Genomic DNA, 20,490 nt, shown 5'->3' with positions numbered 1-20,490 from the left:
ATACAGAGCCGATCTCTCTGAGGCAGCACCTAGCCCCAGAGAGGTCAGTGCGCTCTTTCACATGCAGGTGCGAAAGAGCGCACTCCTGGCCGAGGGAACCCCCCCCCCCCCCCCTCCCCACAATAGCGCTTCCTGGCAGATGTAACGCTGGTCGGGCCTTAATTGGCCTGCCCACGTAAAATGGTGGCACATGCCGATCAGAGGCGTGTCCGCCCACGCCCGCTCCTGCACTTCCCCCCCCGATGGGAGGAAGATTTTCCCCCATATCTCATTTTGCAACTTTGTTCTGTTTCCCAGCTAGCCCTTTATTGATATGACTGCACTCCTTTATACCATGTGCACCAGCGTTCATAATAAGTCTCTTATGTGGCATCTTATCAAATGTTTCTGAAAATCCAAATACATAACATATACATACACGAATCCTGGGCCACCAACCACCTTCTTCAGGAAATTGTGGCACACTGCTCACAATTTTTTACTCATTAAAATAAATTCTCTTTATCTGTACATCCTGATGTACAAAAATTTAAAACAGTCAAGCATGAAAAGCTCTCTTTCAAATCTGCATTGACCTGCCCTGATGCGCCCTTGTCTTGCCAAGATTTGGTTAAGTTTATCCCTTTTATTTACCCACTACAAAGTGTAAAGATATGACCTCACAACAAATTAATGGCAAAATTAATGAGCCCAGCCTAGGATGTGAGGGAAATGAATACCTTTGAGTTTTATAGATGAATGCCAAGACTCTTGAGAATAAAATTTGTGATCTGGAAATCTTTGCTGGCAAGGGAAGCAATATTATCCAGGGCATCATGAAGATGTGATTCAACAATGACACATGTAGGCTAAATGTGGTGATACAAATCATTTACAGAGGTAGAAAAGACAAACTGAAAACAGGTGTAGCATTTTATGTGTGTGCTTGAGCCTGAGTGAAACATGGAGATCCTTAAGAAGTGTTACAACTCAGTTTTAATAGAGGAAGAAGTAAATGGAACTGTAGAGGTATCTGAGGGGGTTATGGAAGAGCTGCAACTAGAGATAATATTTTAAATGAAATTGTAGTAAAAATTGTGGTTAAATTATTTGAAGGTCTCCTGAAAGAACAAATAACGCAACTGTTGGAAAGGCACAGTTTGACGTAAACCAGTCTCAGTGGATTGAAAGGCCTCTAATAAATTCACTGGAGTTTTTAAAAGAAAAGAAGGGCTTTTCTGATGACTGAAATTGTGTGTGTGTGTGCTATTTTTAAATTTGAGCAAAGCCTTTGATACCATGCCACACAAGCAATTAGTCCACAATTTTACCATTGTGACTTTCCTAATTTTAGTTTCATTAACATTTTTGGTACAATTTCCGTTTGAATATTTATCTTCACTGATGGCACTTCCCCAATTCCTTCAGTCCCAGCTTTTCCATCTGCTGCAAATTTTGAACCATAATACTTGTTCAGCATCTCCGCCTTTCCCTTCTGATCATTGCACCTTAGAAAGGATATATTGGCGTTGGAAGAGGTGCAGCTCAGTTTCACCAGGATACTACCAGGAGTCCAAGCGTTAGATTTTGAGGAGAGATTACATAAACTAGGCTTGTATTCCCTGGAATATAGAAAGTTAAAGGGTGATTTGATTGAGTTTTTTTTGGATTTTGAAAGGAAATGATAGAGTAAATAGAACAAAACTTTCTACTGGTGGAAGAGTCTAAGACAAGGGGACATAACCTTAAAATCAGAACCGAGCCATTCAGGAGAGAAGTTCTTCATGTAAAAGATGGTAGGAGTGTGGAAATCTCTCCCACAAAAAGCAGTACATGTTAACTCAACTGATAATATTAAATCTGAGATCAATACAGTTTTGCTAGACAAGGGAATAAAAGAAAATGGATCCAAGGCCATTGATTGAATTAAGATACACATTATCCATGATCTCATTAAATGAGGGAGCAGGTTCCAGGGCTGAATTGCCTACCCTGATACACAAGTACAAGTTGATCCCCCTCATCTTAAGCGGTCCCACCTCTTCTTTGTCTATCCTTTTAGTTATTTGCTTATAAAAGCTATTGCTATTTTTCTTTTGTACTCCAGCCACCTAATCTCTCTCTTTACTTCTCTTCTATACCTTTCATATTTCTTAAGGTTTCTTCCAAATTATGCACTGTAAGTTCATCATTTGCCTCTTCTGCTTTTTATCCATGGAAACCCAGCATTTGACAAACCCTGTTTACTCCTAGTAGGAATGTATTTAGTCTGATTCTTCGCCATCTCCTATTTAAATACCTACCAATGCTGATTCACTGGCTTGCCATTTTTTCAACCATTTAATCTTGGTTTTTCCACGTTTTTTTGTGAAAGCATCCATATGTGAATCTGACCATAGAGATTGTGCTTATATGGTGATACAGTTTGAGAACTGCTTACTTGAATGACACCTGAGAAAATAACGGAAAAAAGTGATTGTATTTGCATCAGGGAGAGGATTACTGGGAAGGCTGTTGTTGCCAGCGAGACAGTAACATTTTGTTTCTCAGTAATATGGTTTGTTTGTTGGTTGAGTGCCAAAGATTGTTTGGTTATTTGAATTAAAACTCCATCTGTCACTGTTTCTTACAGGGGTCCTGGAGGCGGTCGACCATGGCCAAATCCACCTAATGCCAACTCAGTAAGTATGTCTTAATGCTCGTGTGAATCTCACACAGCAAGGAATACACCTGTAGCTCTGTGCATTTAAGTGGTCAGCTGTGATGCACATGCTGAAATATTATTCCTCATATTATAAAAACATTTCTTTCATAATTACAGTTCCATAATTGTTCCATCATTTAAAAAAAACTGAACTCTAGGCAAGCAAGCAATGTGGTGCAACAGTGAATGGAATCTTATGCTTATATCTTATATTTTTTTCTTTTGAAATTCAGTGTTTCTTTTCTGGTTTCCAGTGTTCTTTGGTTCCTGGAAACTTGATAGTGATTTGCTGCTTTTAAATTTTGCATTATTTTTAGTGAATTTATGAACATTTCACAAAATAAAATTTGAACATTTCTGTCAGTATGTGTAGTCAATGTATTTGGGTGGAACAGCACACCTTTCATGCTGCTTGTTTGCCTTATTACTTTGAGTGTTTCTCAAAGTAATTATTGTAATTATACTGAGCAAGATGCAAGGCGACCATTGATGACTTTGCAGAAGGTTGCACTCATGATTGGATGTAAAAATGCTGGCTTTGTGTTATGGTATTGCATTGAATCTCTTTCTAAAGAATGAGTTTCCATTTCTAATCATATGACCGCACCTAAGAAATGATGGGATGGATCTTACAGGGCAATGTGATTACCCACACCCCCCACCTCCCCCGCCCCACCAACCTAAAAGTCTGTCAGCACTTCACAGATGTGGAATCCGGCTGTCCTGCAGCGATATTATGTTGGGGGCGGCCTTAATTAGTTAAGAGTTTGACTTTCATCCCCAGGGACAGGAAGTCCTGCCTATGAGAGCTGCCGGCCAATCTTTTTGGCCGGTAGCTCTGTAGTCCTAGCAGCACGAGAAGAGAGTAGTGGCCACTGCTGGGATTACGATCAGTCATAAAGAAGGAATAAAGATAGATATCAGACCTGAGGTTAAGTCCTGGGATTTGGGGCGGGCACAGCTCTGAGACCCCAGGGAGTGGGGTGGTTGGTCGGATTAGGGTGGGGTGCGGGGGTAGGAAGGACAAAAGGGGTGGGGGGGTACCATCTTGGGGGGAATGCGCCCAATTGGCACAATGGGAGGTATGCCAACCTTCCTGCCCTACAGCAGCCCGCACTCTCAAAGCTGTCACCTTCCCCCACAGGCTGGAAAATTGCAGCAGAGGCAGTGTGAGGCCCTAAAGAAGGCAGTTAATTGTCCATTTAAGGGCCTCAGTAGGTTTAAGAGAAGGTGGCTGCCTTACACCTGACATGCCCCCAAAGCATAGGGGAACAGGGGTGGGTGGGGAGGCTGGCCAACCACTTTATTTTACATGTCCGCTCCCGCCTTCATATACGCTGGCGGGGGACTGAAAATTCACCTTAGTATTTTTTTCCAGTACATATTAAGTAGATTAGGGCAGGTTAGCTTAGTTGGCTAGATGGCTAATATGTAGTTCAGAATGACAGCAACAGCATGGTTTTGATTTTATGGAATTCATTGCCACAGAAGGCTGTGGAAGCCAGGTCATTGAGTGTATTCTTGATTGGTAAGGGGATCAAATGTTACGGGGAGAAGGTGGGAGAATGGGGTTGAGAAACTTATCAGCCATGATTGAATGGCGGAGCAGACTCGATGGGCCGAATGGCCTAATTTCTGCTCCTATGTCTTATGGCCTTATGATTCCCGTTCCATCTGAGGTAGACTTTCGACCTCCTTCCTTGCCTTGCCCCTGCTGGTGGAAAGCAACAGCAAACCACCACTGACAAAAGCCGCCAAGAAACTGTCTGGTTGGTAACTAATTGTCAAGCTTTTTCTCTTGTGTCGTTTTAGTAATTCTAGTATGTTTAGCTTTACGTCAGAATTTGTGTGTCTTTCCAGCATCAGTATCACCAGTGATGCTCCAGCTGAGCTTAGGCTTCAGAATCAAAGTCTATTAACAGAAATAAATTTGTATAAAATTTCAGTTTACCCACCTGAATAATGATAATTGTGGTTAAAACATATTTGTAATTAAAACCCATAGAGAGAAAGAAAGACCGAAGAATTCATGGGGCAGAATTTTACGGCCCTGCTTCGGCGGGGATGGGACCATAAAATGCGGCGAGACATTCTGAACCCCATTGACTTCAGCGGGAACGTAAAATCCCCCTGCCGTGAAATTCTGCCCATGTAGTTTATTTGTGATCAGTCAAGTAACAGCAAAGCAATTGTGAATTACTTGTTCACAATTTCTTCCTGATTTAGGCTTTAACTGTTAAATTGGAAAGGGAGAAAAGGTGAATTGACAGTTTTTTTTTTGTTACAGATACCATATTCATCAGCATCGCCTGGCAATTATGTGGTGAGTGGTATTTTACTGTTTTTGTAGGTTATGCTGTTTAGTCCCAAATATGGAAATAGTTGGCCAGATGTTAACAGCAGTGCCAAGTGTTTTGGCTGAGAAGTGAACATCTGATTTTTGTGTTTGGTTGTTTTGTCTGGCATTCATACTGCATATGTTGATGTTCATTAGTAAATCAGTAATCAGTCTGGTCAAAATTGCTCTGAGAACTGTTATGCATCAGCATATGGTGCTATGGCAAATTGTCTTTGATAATAAACAAGAAAAGACAACACATTGCTGGCAACAGGCGTTTGCATATTTAAATTTGAATGACATCAAAATGCTTTAATAGAAGGAAGTTGATTTGCTCATAATAGTTTGTACATGTTTTATGTGCAAGTTGTTAGTAAACAGTGCAATATTCAGACTCAACATCAAAATGTATGCCATGTGGTGGAGGAAACTCCTAACCACGATGCCATCAGTTTGAACTCTCGGATTGTTATGAGGTAGGACTCCTGGCTTGTGGCAAGCTTTGTCAATTCTATGATGGTGTCCCCGTCTAGAAATGTAGTATTCAGTACACTAGTGGAAAAGGACTTTTAAACTGATCCACACAAATTATGCCCCCTGATAACTGGCTAAAAAGAGAAGTGTATTGCTTAAACAATATTGCTTTTTGTGCTAAACAGACGATATGTTGTGATACTATTTTCAAGAAAAGAAAAAAGGCACCAAAGTCTTGTTTTTATTCAAATAACGTCTTCGCTTTTTATTTTTGTTCATGGGATGTGGCTAAGCCAGCATTTGTTGCCCTTTCCTAATTGCCCTTGAGAAAGTGGGAGTGAGTTGCCTTCTTGAACCGCTGCAGTCCATGTGGTGAGGGAGTTCCAGATTTTGATCCAGCTTGTTGGATTGTTTTACCTGTTCAAGATTTCTATTTGAATTAAGTGACCTGAAAACATAACAATGCAACTGCTCTTCCATGAGAACATTGGAAAACAGTTAAAGTTTGTCACCACCATGGAAGGTTACATACAAACAAGGAGCAGGAGTAGGCCATTTGGCCCCTCGAGCCTGCCCACCATTCAATAAGATCATGGCTGATAGTAACCTCAAATCTTCATCCCACCTACCCCCGATAACCTTTCAACCCCTTGCTTACCAAGAATCTATCTACCTCTGTCTTAAAAATATTCAAAGACAAATATTCAAGCTTCCACCGTCTTTTCAGGAAGAGAGTTCCAAAGACTTATGACTCTCAGAGTAAAAAATTCACCTCATCTTCGTTTTAAATGGGCAACTCATTATTTTGAAACAGTGACCCCTTAGTTCTAGATCCTCTCACAAGAGGAAACATCCTCTCCTCACCCACCCTGTCACATCCACCCTGTCAAGTCCCCTCAGGATCTTAAATGTTTCAATCAAGTCACCTCTTACTCTTTTAAACTCCAGCGGTTACAAGCCTAGCCTATCCAACCTTTCCTCATAATTCAACCCTCCCATTCCAGATATTAGTCTGGTAAACCTTTTCTGAACTGCTTCCAACGCATTTACATCCAAACTTAAATAAAGTGACCAATACTATACACAGTACTCCAGTTGTAGTCTCACTAGTGCTTTGTATAACTGAAACATAACCTCCCCGCTTTTGTATTCAATTTCCCTCGAAATAAATGATAACATTCTATTAGCTGTCCTAATTACTTGCTGTACTTGCTTATTAACCTTTTCCAATTATGCACTAAGACATCCAGATTCCTCTGCATCTCAGGGCTCTGCAATCTCTCATCATTTAGATAATATGCTTCTCTTTTAGTCTTCCTGCCAAAATGGACAATTTCACATTTTCCCACATTATACGCCATTTGCCAGATCTTTGCCCACCAACTTAACCTATCTATATATTTTTGTAGCCTCCTTATGTCCTCTTCACAACTTACTTTCCTACCCATCTTTGTGTCATCAGCAAATTTGGCAACTATCCCATCCATCCCTTCATCCAGCTCATTTGTATAAATTGTAAACAGCTGAGGTCCCAGCACTGATCCCTGTGGCACACCACTCATTACATCTTGCCAACCTGAAAAATACCCATTTACGCCTAATCTCTGTTTACTGTTAGCCAACCAATCTTCTATCCTTGCCAATATGTAATGCCCCCTATACCATGAGCTTTTATTTTATGCAATAACCTCTGATTGGCACTTTATCAAATGCCTTCTGGATATCTAAGTACAGTACATCCACCAATTCCCCTTTATCCACAGCACATGTTACTTCCCCAAAGAACTCCAATAAGTTGGTTAAACATGATTTCTCTTTGACAAAACCATGTTGACTCTTCCTTATTACCTTGAACTTATCCAAGTGCCCTGCTATAGCTTCTTTAATAATGGCTTCTAACATTTTCCCTAAGATAGATGCTGAACTAACTGGCATGTGGTTTCCCGCTTACTGTCTCCCTCTCTTTTTGAGTAGTGGAGTTACATTTGCTATCTTCCATTCTAATGGGACCTTCACCAAATCTAGAGGGTTTTGGAAAATTAAAACCAATGCACCAACTATCTCACTAGCCACTTTTATTAAGACTCTGGATGAAGCCCATCAGGATCCGGGCACTTGTCAGCCCGCAGCGCCAACAATTTACTCAATACCACTTATTTCTCTGGTGATTGTCATTTTCCTGAGTTCCTCTCTCCCTCCCATTTCCTCATTCATTACTGCTTCTAGGCTGTTACTTGTATCCTCTATAGTGAAAACTGATGCAACATACCTCTTCAATTCATCTGCCATCTTCTTGTTTTCCATTATCAATTCTCTGGACTCACTTTCTATAGGACCAATGTTCACTTTGTTAACTCATTTCTTTCTTAAATATTTATAGAAACTCTTACTGTCTGTTTTTATATTTCTGGCTAGCTTTCTCTTGTGCTCTAATTTTTCCCTCCTTATTAATCTTTTGCTGTTCTTTATATTCTGTCCAATCTTCTGACCTTGCACCTGTGTTTGCACAATTATCTGCTTTTTGTTTAAGTTTGATGCTATCTTTAACATTTCTAGTTAACCATGGATGGTGTGCCTGTCCCCTGAACGTTTTCTTACTCGTTGGAATGGATCTATTCTGTGTATTCTGAAGTATCCCCTTAAATGTTTGCCACTGCAGCTCCATTGACCTATCCCATAACCTAATTTGCCAATCCACTTTAGCCAGCTCAGCTTATAGGCCCTCATAATTGCCATTATTTAAGTTTAAAAACATGGTCTTGGACCCTCTCCTCTCTCCCTCAAATGGAATGTAAAATTCAATCATATTGTGGTTGCTGCTACCTAGCGGCGCCTTCACTATGGGGAGAATTTTCTCCCCGTCGGGTGGGCTGGTCGAGAGCGAATGTGGAGCCACCCGCGATCGGCTGCACGCCGCCATTTTACTTGGGTGGGTCAATTAAGGCCTGCCCAGCGTGATGCGCGAAAAAGCGCAGAAATCTCCCTGAGGGAGCTCTGTGCAAAAGATGTTTAAAAAAATTATTCAGACATCCCCCCTCATATGACACACGAGCTGGGACATGTTTATGAATTTTAATAAAAAATTTTATTTAATTTATAAACCCTTCATGAAACCTCATCTCACCTGTGGATGAGGTTTCATGAGAAATGCGAAGGCCGCCTGGGCTCTTTGCCTGCCCACCAACCTTAAGGTTGAACAGGCAGCCCTGACAATTGCTTTAAATAGTTTATTAGTGGCCTTAACAGGCCTTTGACAATTCAGCGGGTGCTCAGCTGACTCCAGTGCATGCCTGCCGAACAGAAGATCGTAATGATGCGCGATCATGCCAGGACACACATCCGACGTCACCATGCATCATTTTAAATGTCGGTGTGCAGGACCCACCCCCGCACGCCGACCAGAAGATTCTTTTCTACATCCGCTTGAGAGGACAGATGGGACCTTGGCTTAACGTTAGCCAATCGAAGGCACCTGCAAAATTGCAGTGGTATGCCAGCCTTGGGCCTAAATTTCCTAGGATGGTGGGGTCTCGCTTCCCACCATTTGAAGAGTAGGTGGGTCTGACTGCCCCATTAAGTGGCTGTATGCAGGACTTTTGCTCCTCACTCGGGGGGATGTCGCACCTTAGAGAGTTTCCAGCCAATCTGATTGGCTGGCAGCTCTCCAGTCCCTGCAGCAACAGCGCTGCAGTGGACAGAAAAGGAACTTTAGATGGACATCGGAGCCTAAGTCCAGGGAGCAGTGGCCCAGGAAAGTTCAAGGGGCCCCAGGGAGGGGAGGGCAACGTGGGGGGTGCAAAGGGAGTGATCGGGGTCTCGGGGAAGAGGCCAGGGTGGGTAGGGAAGTGCGGAGGCCACCAAACCTTAAGGGGAGTGTGCCCAACTTGAAGGGGGTTTCCCTCTCAGTTCAATCCTCCTGCCAGCTTAAAAATTGAGGCTGGGAGGGAAATGGCCCTCAAGTGACCAATAATTGGCCACTTAAGGGCCTTAATTGGGGCAAGGGCGGGCTTCCCATCCGAGGCCTTGTCTGCCTCTGTGTAAAATTGCTGTGTGGTCGGGGTGGGTGGAGGGAATCCTGTCCCTTCAATTTCACGCTCCCCTCCCCTGCATGAAAACCTGCTGGTGGGGGAGCGTAAAATTCTGGCTATGATTTTTGTGCTCAAGCCTGGAGCAAGTCCTCTGCGTAAAGTTTGCCTAGATTCAGTCTTCACTCTATTACAGTTTTAAATTGATCGCTGATTCTCTAACCAGTGGACAAATTCTTTGTTCACTCTGTCAAATGCACCATAATTTTAAACCTTCACTGCCATAAAATCTCCTCTTCAACTTCTTTGCTTCAAGCTCAAGCAAATCAAATCTCTCATCAATAAATATGTCAACCTGGAATCTCCATGACGCACTCTCTAGTTTTAGTGTTCCTTTTATAAGGACATTCAAAGTTACTCGTAGTTCTCAAATTGACTTCCACAGATATTTTGTATCATTTTATTATTACTTGTTTGTTCTTGTATTTTGTGCCAGAACCCAAAATGCTTGTCAGGTTTTAGGTGTTTTGATCATTTTGCTTCACTGAAAGGCTCTTCGGTTTTAGTTATGCTTAAAGGTTTTTTTTTAAATGAATTCACACATGTTCAGGAAAAAAGACAATATGTATTAAAGCAGACAAGTCAGTTAAGGAAATGCCACAGTTTTCAGTGTATTTCAAACTAATATACTGAGGAACTGTTGCCTTAACCCAGGAACATTTGCATGAGGACATTGTGCAATTTTGCAATTTATCCCAGACAAGTAACAAGCACAACACACACAGTGGTGAAGAAAATTCTATTCATGTGGACACAGTATGATGTGTCAGTGAAGAATATACTTTTGGGAGTGGACATAATTAGTTTAGTTGACAGACCTGTTGTGAATTCTGCACAGGAAGGTTCCACTGACACAGTGAATGGATTTTCATGGAGTCGGGGAGACGCCATGGAGAGTTAAAAATGGCGGCCAGTACCTGATTCCGGGATTCCTGACCCCATTCCTGAGGTTTCCAATTTTCAGCAGGGTCTTTTAAGGGTATATGCTGGTTTGGGTCATGAGCCTCAGAGGTATGATGAACCATTGTCTGCATGAGAGAACCATTTGAAAGGTAAGTTCAAAAGGCCCTCTTCATGCCCCTCATGCCCAGTGTGCCCCCCCAACCAAACTCTAATGGCCCCCATGCCCCCCACACCAAACTATGGCAGCTTCATGTCCATTCACCCACTATACACTATATTGAACCAATGAAGTCTATAGTGCCATTAGATTGTGTAAAAAAAAAGCTTTAAAATGCATTGATATCTTTACAATTTCTTTAAAAAAACTCCATTTTACTGCAGCCCAATAAAAGTATCAATCAACCAGACCCTTTAAAGTCGCAATAGCTGAAATCACAAGCACTTGAAACCTCTTTATCTCATGTAAATGAACATTGTGTAGTTGACAGCATAGATCAGAGAGCCAGGGTTGTCAGTAAAGCAGTGTTTTCCCTGTGGCTCAGGTGTTTCAATACTCTAATGGATGTATGGGCTCTCAGCGAAGAATGCATAATGAGGGCCATATCTCACACAGCTACAAATTTAATGCTGGTAGGGCCGGGTATTTTTTAATACTCGTTCATGGAATGTGGGTGTCGCTGACTAGGCCAGCATTTGTTGCACATCCCTAATTGCCCTTAAGAAGTGATGGTATGCTACTTTCTTGAATTGCTCCAGCCCATGTGTAGTAGGAACACCCACAGTGCTGTTAAGAAGTGAGTTCCCAGATTTTGACTCAGCGACAAGGAATAGCGATATAGTTCTAAGTCAGGATGGTGTAGAGGGGATTTTGGAGGTGGTGGTACTCCCATGGATCTGCTGCCTTTGTCATTGGAAAGTGCTGTCGATGGAGCCTTGGTGAGTTGCTGCATTGCAGCTTGTAGATGTTGCCACTGTGCAGTAATGGATGGGGTGCCAATCAGGTGGGCTGCTTTTTCCTGGATGGTGTCAAGCTTCTTGAGTGCTGTTGGAGCTGCACTCATCCAGGCAAATGGAGAGTATTTCATCACACTCCTGACTTGTGCCTTAGTGGACAGGCTTTAGGGAGTCAGGAGGTGAGTTACTCTCTGCAGAATTCCCTACCTCTGACCTGCCCTTGAGGCCACAGTATTTATATGGCCCCAGGATGTTGTTAGTGGGGAGTTCAGCAATGGTAATGCCATTGAATGTCATGGGGAGATGGTTAAATTCTCTTTTGTTGGAGATGGTCATTGGCTGGCACTTATGTGGCATGAATGTAACTTGCCACTTATCAGCCCAGGCCTGAATATTATCCAGGTCTTGCTTCAGGTGTACACAGACCTCTTCAGTATCTGAAGAGTCACAAATAATGCTGAACATTGTGCAATCATCAGAAAACATCCTCACTGACCTTAAAATGTATGGATGGTCATTGATGAAACAGCTGAAGATGGCTGGGCCTAGGACATGACTGTGAGAAATTCCTGCAGTGATGTCCTGGTACTGAGATGATTGACCTCCAGCAACCACCTTCCTTTGTACTAGATAGGATTCCAACCAGTGGAAAGTTTTCCCCTTGATTCTCTTTGACTCCAGTTTTGCTAGGCTCCTTGATGCCACACGCAGTTAAATGCTGCCTTTATGTCAAAGGCAGTCACTCTCGTCTCACCTCTGGAGTTCAGCTGTTTTGTCCATGTTTGGACCAAGGCTGTAATGAGGTCAGGAGCTGAGTGGCCCTGATGGAGCCCAAACTGAGTGTTAGTGAGTTTATTGCTGATTAAGTGCAGTTTGCCAGCACTTTTGATGACTCCTTTCATCATTTTACTGATGATTGAGTAGACTGATAGAGTGGTAATTGGCCAAGTTGGCTTTGTCCTGATTGTTGTGTACAGGACATACCTGGGCAATTTTCCACATAGCCGGGTAGATGCCAGTGTTGTAACTGTTCTGGGACAGCTTGGTTAAGGGCACAACTAGTTCTGGAGCACAAGTCTTCAGTACAATTGCCAGAATGTTACCAGGGCTTATTGCTTTTGCTGTATCTTCAGCCATTTATTGATATCAAGTGGAGTGAATTGAATTGGCTGAAGGCTGGCACCTATGATGCTGAAGACCTCTGGAGGAGGCCGAAATGGATCATCCACTCAGCACTTCTGGCTGAAGGTGGTTGCAAATGCTACAGCCTTGTCTTATGCACCAATGCGCTGGGCTCCCCCATCATTGAGGATGGGGATGTTTTTGAATGCTCCTCCTCCTCCAGTGAGTTGTTTCATTGTCCACCACCATTCATGGCTGGATGTGGCAGGACTGCAGAGCTTAGATCTGACCCGTTGGTTGTGGGATCACACAGCAGGTTTGCTTGTTTGGGCCTCTGGTCAGAAGAATAAAGAAAAGCTTATTACCTAAATGCTGAGAGATTGCAGAGCTCTGAGATTCAGAGGGATCTGGGTGCCCTAATGTATGAATCACAAAAGGTTAGTATGCAGGTACAGCAGGTAATTAGGAAAACTAAAAGAATGTCATCATTTATTGTGAGGGCAATTGATTACAAAAGTAGGGAGGTTATGCTTCAGTTGTGCAGGGCATTGGTGAGACCACATCTGGAGTATTGTGTACAATACAGGTCGCCTTGTTTAAAGAAATATGTAAATACATTAGAAGCAATTTTGAGAAGGTTTACAGGAAAGGGCAGATTGCTTATGAGGAAAGGCTGGACAGGTTAAGCTTGTATCCACTGAAATTTAGAAGAGTAAGAGGTGACTTAATTGAAACCTTTAAGAGCCTGAGGGGTCTTGACAGGGTTCATGTGGAGAGGATGTTCAGTCCAGAAAGATGTTTTGTTTTGGGAGTTACAGCTAAGTTAATTTAAAAGTATTCAGGCTATGTGTGGAATATTCTGTGCCCATTGGCAGTGGGCGTGTTTGGTGGCATGAGTGGACAATGTGGCGAGAAGGCCAAAATCGGTTTCAGGACATCGTGAAACAGGGTTGCTGCCCGTCAGTGGCGAGCCATGCTTCCCACAGTTGGAAGTCAGGAACTTCATTGTAATACGTTCACATATCATTATAAGCCCAGATCTCCGGAATCATCCCCCCAACGCTGAATCGTCTGAGCATGCTGACGTGTTTCATAACAGTATATATAAGGCCTGTACTTGGCGAGCTGCACTTCGAGGGGAACTCGGAAGTGAGTACACAGTAACATTGTGCAGCACTCGTGAGGGCCACCTGTTGGACTTCAAGGTTGGGGCGCCGTGCATTCAGGCAAGGACACAGGCAATTTGCTTTTTCCTGGCCGGCTGATTGTGCGGTGCCGGGGCAAGGGCTGCTCTGTGGTTGAGGTGACTGAGGTGACTTGGGAGAGGGGGGCAAGGTCTGCCCTGTTGTTGAGGTAGGGGAGGGGGGGCGGAGGGGTAGGCAAGGGCTGCGCTGCAGTTGAAGTGAGTTGGCGGGGGTGCAGGGGCTGCCCTGCGGTGGCTGGTAGTGCACAAGGACATGTGGTGTGGGGGGGAGGGAAGCGGCGATGCATCAGGGAAACTTTGTATAAAATGACCATTCCTCCGCGGCTGAGACAGTTCAAACACAGACACAGTGACATGCTTGGAGTCGGGCCTCGAGCTTATCTGGCCACCAAGCACCGCAGAGGCATGAAAGTGCCAGCAAATGCTCTGGGGCTTTCCACCCCTCGCACACAGACTGCAAACTAATGGGCATTTGAGTGGAGAGCAGAACAGTTGGACGACTTAGCAAGTTGTACAATCTCCTTGCTAAAGCTAGCCATAGAAATATAGAAAATAGGAGCAGGGATAGGTCATTCAGCCCTTCAAGCCTACTCCATCATTCAATATGATCATGGCTGATCCTCTATCTCAATGTCGCAATCCTGCTCTCTCCCCACACCTCTTGACACCTTTAAAGTCAAGAAATCTATTTCCTTCTTAAATTCAGCAACTTGGCCTCCACAGCCTTCTGTGGTAGAGAATTCCACAGGCTCACCACCCTCTGAGTAAAGAAGTTTCTCCTCAACTCAGTCCTAAATGGCCTACCCCATCTCCTTTAGACCTCCAGCCAGAGGAAACATCCTCCCTGCATCCAGCCTGCCCATCCCTGTTAGAATTTAATACATTTCAATGAGATCCCTTCTCATTCATCTAAACTCCAGTGAATACAGGCCCAGTTGACTCAATCCCTCCTCATATGACAATGGAGCAGTCACTGGTGGAGAGGCTCACAGCCCCTTGCAAAGCCATCATTCAGGTTTGGACCAATCTCCCCCATGGTTCAAGCTAACAACACAGCCTTGGAGTGTAGGTTAGGAGAATGCCAGGGCCTGAGATGAGAGAACAGCATGCAGTCTATTAGGCGAAGCTGCCATCAATTGGTCAGGTGGAGTGGGGCGGATTGGGTGGGGTCTCGGGCAGCCATGCAGCGCACTAAACTCTGGCCGTCCCAGTGGTGGCCAGCACTTCCTGGGATTTGTTAAGGGCCTTTCATACTTAACTATGGGAGGTTCTTAGAACCCCCAAGCTAACCCATACATCTCTTTCTTTCATCCTGCAGGAGGAGTACATCAGGAGCATGGAGCCTGGTGACCTAGCTGTATGCCTTATGGCTTACAGAGAGCAGAGACAAAGGAGAATAGAGAGACAGAGGCACCTGGCTGGACAGAGGGAGGAGCAGCACCCTCAGGAAGAAGGTGTGGCTGGGACTCCCATGCACGCCGCTGAAGAGCCATAACAAGCCATCACTCGGTGCCTAGCTAGACCCAGGGTCTATAGATCCCACCTTTCATTCCTGCAGATGACCAAGAAGTGTCACTGAAGACTGTGCATGTGTAGGCACTGTTTGGTCACACCTGCCACCTGTTGCAGGATTTAACGCCACGGGTACATGGAGGGCATCCATTGCCCATGGCCATGAAAGTGACAATGGCGCTCAACTTTTACATCAGTGGCTCCTTTCAGAGCTCCACAGCGATCTCTGTGGGATATCGCAAGCTTCTACCCACCATGAGGTCACGAATGCCATCTTCGTGAGGGCACACAATTTTGTGCATTTCGCCTGGGACCAGGAAAGTCAGGATGCAGGAGCGCTGGGATTTGCCCAGATCTCAGGTTTTCCACAGGTGCAGGGTGCCATCGACTGCACTCACATGGCGCTCAGATCTCTGTAGCAACAAGCAGTCAACTATGTCAACCGCAAGGGCTTCCGCTCACTGAATGTTCAGTTAGGGTGCAACCACCACAAATGCAACCTGCATGTCTGCGCTCGGTTCCCAGGGAGTGTCCATGACTTCTACATTCTCAGCCAGTCTTAGATCCCTGATGTCTTCCGGAGTCCACAGAGACTGCAGGGATGGCTCCTTGGTGACAAGGGCTACCCATAGAGGACATGACTGATTACACCCGTGCAGCAGCCTCAGACGGCAGCAGAGTGAAGGTCGGCAGCAGTGGTCCCTTGGAATAGAGGATGACGTCCGTTAGGCTTGGTGAGACTTCAGATGACTGAGGAGCTCAACTCTGGATCCAGAATTGGGCTACTCGCAGAGGACATGGCTGATGACACCCTTGCAGTGGCATGAGACTGCAGCAGAGCAAAGGTATGACAAAGCTCAAGCTGCAGCTCACACCTTGGTGGAGCAAATCATCGGGATGCTAAAAATGAGGTTCTGGTACCTGAACTGGTGTGGTAGTGCCCTGCAATTATAGTCCACAGAGGATGTCCTGCAATGTCATCATCTCCTGCGCTCTTTACAACCTTGTGCTGCAACAGGGAGAGGAGCTGGCTGAGGAGGAGATGGAGAAGCTGGAGGTCTCCTCAATGAGGTGGACGTCAAAGGGGATGAGGGTGAGGAGGTCTTCAAAGGCGAGGATGACGATGAGGCCATCACACTGGCCAGAAGAGGCAGGCCCTCATAGTTGTTAGCTTCATGGAGGGTGATGATGACATGCAGTGAGGAGACACCATAGATCCTCACATTGCCTCTGTGAACGTTTGACTCCAGTCTGGCTGATGGCAACGCAAATACCCTGTGTGATAAGGCTCCTGTTGTGGAGACGCAGCGGAGGCCCTAATAGCCGTTTAATTCCAGGAAGATGATGACGATGTGCAGTGAGGACACTCCATAGATCTTCACGTTACCTCTGTGAATGTCTGACTGCTGTTTGGCTGAGGGTAGCTCACTTGCGTTCTATGATCAGGGTCATATCATGGAGACACAGCCATGAAACTTTAAATGCACCTGATCCTTTGTCAGCCTTCAGCACCTGAGCCCTTCAGGAGCACAGTGTCACTAGTCACAGATGCTGAAGAGATGGGGGCCAGACACACCTTAAAGTTGCTGAGAGCACACAGAGAGAATGATGGAACTCTGTATGATGCCTTTCCATAACGTTCTGGCAGCTATGTCAAGCACAATCGAGGTGCAGGCATTACTAATGCGTCCAATGAGTGTAATGTCAGACCACCACTTTGGTCTGAAGGCTCCACAAAGTACAGGGAAGAGGCCCTGGACTGAGACATCCACCTTTATCTTGTGTAGGAACCATGGTTTCACACCTGAATGACATGAACACTGTTTATCATAACAAGGAGCCATAGGCAGGGAGACAATCTTGGGAGTTTATTTACAATAGTGAACATCATATCCAAGTGATTAACACCCATGCTCATGCTGTGCGACTACATTTTCTTAACTTTCCTAACCGTGCTGCTACATCTTGGTGCTCCCCTGACATACAGCGGAGATGGAGGCAACCTACTATCTGCTACACCCTGTCTGTGATGACCTTGATAGACGTCTCTGAACGGCCGAGACCTGGAGGGCCTGGCCTGCTGCATAGCGGTGTCACCCTCCTCGGTCTGCGAAGTTCGAGCTGCTGGCGCCACAGGAAGAGGGGATTCAGATGGGCCGGACATTCCCGGAGTCACCTGTGTGGATGACCCCAGGATGTGCACCCGCTAATCCTCCTCCCTATGGGTACTGGGAAGTTGGAGTGAGATCGAGCTGCCCTGCACCCCTCTTGTGTTGACACTGCTGGAGGTCAACAATGGTGTTAGCGATGGAGTTCAGCCTGCGCAGCATTGCAGGACAGATGTCCTGGACAAAGGTCTTCATGGTGGCCACCAACCTATCAGAGTTGACCTTGGTGCATTGGCATGCCGGCGCTATCACCTCAGACTTAAGGCAGCCGGACTCCTCCATCGTGCTTTGCAATCTGAGGAGTGCAGAGGACACCCCTTCCTGATGATCCCGAGCTTGCCTTTACAGCTCCAGCATCTGAGGCATGACCTGGTCAAGAGGCTCGTTATCTGGCTCAGACTCAGAAGATCTCTGGCCTCTAGCAGTCCTCTGAGTGCCACAAAACTGGGAAGTCCCTGCCACCACCTGCTGTGAATCAGACAATGTGATGTGCTCACCTGATTATGATCCCAAGGCTACTATAGAACTAGGTCCCACTGAGGTGTGTGTCCCTGCACTGAAAGAGGGTGTGGGTGAGCACAGTGACGAATCTTCAATGAGGGTGCCTTCAGATTCTTCTTCTGATGTGCCTTTGGGGCTTGATTGGAGGCCCTGGGCTCCCTCGGCTGTTTCCCAAATTTGCCTGCGAAAGCAAGGAGAGATAATTAATGCATGGCAGTGGCCTGTGAAACAGGACACATCACTCACAGCATGGTTGTCTGATGGATGTTGCACTGCTGGATGCTCACGTGGTAGAGCACCGCCAACCTCACTGTCAACATAGGAACAGTCCATATCTTCGCAGCCCAGCTGGATGACTCTTATTTTCAAAGTCCATGAGGACCTTAATTTCAGGCATTCTTCCACCAGTCTGTGGCCTCTCTCTCTTGTTGTATGCCAGCTTGTAGATGTAGATGTAGCATCATTCTGGGTGGAGCTAAGAAGCAGCAATGTGGGGAAAACATTAGTGGGAGTTGCCAATAGGCCTCCAAATAGTAGTGATAAGGTAGGGGATGTCATTGAACAGGAAATTGGAGATGCATGTAACAAGGGTGCTACAGTAATCATGGGTGACTTTAATCTACATATAGACTGGGCAAACCAAATTAGCAATAATACTGCGGTGGATGAATTCCTGGAGTGTGTATGAGATGGTTTTTTAGACCAGTACATCAAGGAGCTAACAAGGGAGCAGGCTATCCTAGATTTTGTATTGTGCAATGAGAAGGTTTAATTAATAATCTTGTTGTGCAGGGTTCTTTAGAGAACAGTAACCATAACATGGTGGAATTCTTCCTTCGGTTGGCAAATGAAGTAGTCCAATCTGAAACTAGGGTCCTAACTCTAAACAAAGGAAAATACGAAGGTCTGAGATATGAGTTGGCTCAGATAGATTGGGGGACTTCCTTAAAAGCATTAAAAGGCATGACAGTGGATTGGCAATGGCTAATATTTAAGGAACAAATGAATGCATTGCAACAGTTATATGTTATTTTCTGGCGCAAAAACACATGGCTAACAAAAGAAATTAAGGGTAGTATTAGATCCAAAGAGGAGTCATATAAAGTAGAAAAGGTAACAAATCTGATGATTAGGAGCAGTTTAGAATTCAGCAAAGGAGGACCAAGGGATTGATTAAGAGGAAAAAAATGGTGTATGAGAGTAAACGTGCAAGGAACATAAAAGAGGACTGTAAAAGCTTCTATAAGTATGTAAAAAGATAAAGATTAATGAAGACAAATGTAGGTCCCTTACAGTCCAAAACAGGAGCATTTATATTGGAGAGAAAGGAAATGGCAGAGCAATTAAACAACTACTTTAGCTCTGTCTTCACGGGGGAAGACACAAATAACTTCCCAGAAATACTAGGGAACCAAAGGTCTAGTGAGAAGGAGGAATTGAAGGAAATTAGTATTAATTATTAGTATTATTATTAATTATTAGTAAAAAGCAGTGCTGGAGAAATTAATGGGACTGAAAGCCGATGAATCCCCAGGGCCTGATAATTTACTTCCCAGGGTACTAAAGGAGGTGGACATGGAAATAGTGTATGCGTTGGTTGTCATCTTCCAAAATTCTGTAGATTCTGGAATAGTTCTGGCAGATTGGAGGATGGCAAATATAACCCCACTATTTAAAAAAAGAGGGAGGGAAAAAAATAGGGAATTACGTACCGGTTAGCCTAACATCAGTGGCAGGGAAAATGCTATAGTTTGTTATAAAGGATGTGATAACAGGACACTTAGAAAATATCAATGTGATCAGACAAAGTCAACATAGATTTATGAAAGGGAAATTATATTTGACATACCTACTGGAGTTTTTTGAGGACGTAATTGGCAGAATAGATAAGGGAGAACCAGTAGATGTGGTGTATTTGGATTTTCAGAAAGCTTTTGATGAAGCCCCACATAAGAGGTTAGTGTGTAAAATTAAAGCACATGGGATGGGGGTAATATATTAGCATGAATTGAGAATTGGTTAGCAGACAGGAAACAGAGAGTAGGAATAAATGGGTCTTTTTCGGAATGGCAGGCAGTGACTAGTGGGGTACCGCAGGGATTGGTGCTTGGGCCCTAGCTATTCACAATATATATCAATGATTTGGATGAGGGAACCAAATGTAGTATTTCCGAGTTTGCTGATGACACAAAACTAGGTGGGACTGTGAGTTGTAAGGTGGATGTTAAGAGGCTTCAGGGTGATTTAGACAGGTTGAATGAGTAGGCAGATACACGGCAGATGCACTATAATGTGGATAAGTGTGAAGTTATTCACTTTGGTAGGAAAATCAAAATGGCAGAGTATTATTTAAATGGTGATGGATTGGGAAATGTTGATGTACAAAGAGACCTGGATGTCCTTGTACACCAATCACTGAAAGCAAGTATGCAGGTAAAGCAAGCAGTTAAGAAGGCAAACGGTATGATGGCCTTCATTGCAAGAGGACTTGAGTACAGGAGCAAGAATGTCTTACTGCAGTTATACAGGGCCTTGGTGAGACCACA

The 20,490-nt window shown here is 44.4% G+C and overlaps 1 protein-coding gene across 6 annotated transcripts in view; it reads left to right on the top strand.

Moving 5' to 3' along the window:
* ssbp2 (single-stranded DNA binding protein 2) overlaps window positions 1–20,490 on the top strand; it is a 590,624-nt gene that overhangs the window by 472,150 nt on the left and 97,984 nt on the right. For all 6 annotated transcript variants that reach the window (XM_041185704.1, XM_041185705.1, XM_041185703.1 and 3 more), the window contains 2 exons: window positions 2,612–2,660; window positions 4,971–5,006. In XM_041185704.1, coding sequence (XP_041041638.1) covers window positions 2,612–2,660; window positions 4,971–5,006 — 85 coding nt within the window. The remainder of the gene's footprint in view (window positions 1–2,611; window positions 2,661–4,970; window positions 5,007–20,490) is intronic.

The sequence above is a fragment of the Carcharodon carcharias genome, chromosome 4 (genome assembly GCF_017639515.1).
Source record: "Carcharodon carcharias isolate sCarCar2 chromosome 4, sCarCar2.pri, whole genome shotgun sequence".
Classification (NCBI taxonomy): Eukaryota; Metazoa; Chordata; class Chondrichthyes; order Lamniformes; family Lamnidae; genus Carcharodon; species Carcharodon carcharias.
Note: the sequence above shows the minus strand (reverse complement) of the source record. Positions and strands in the feature narration are given on the sequence as shown.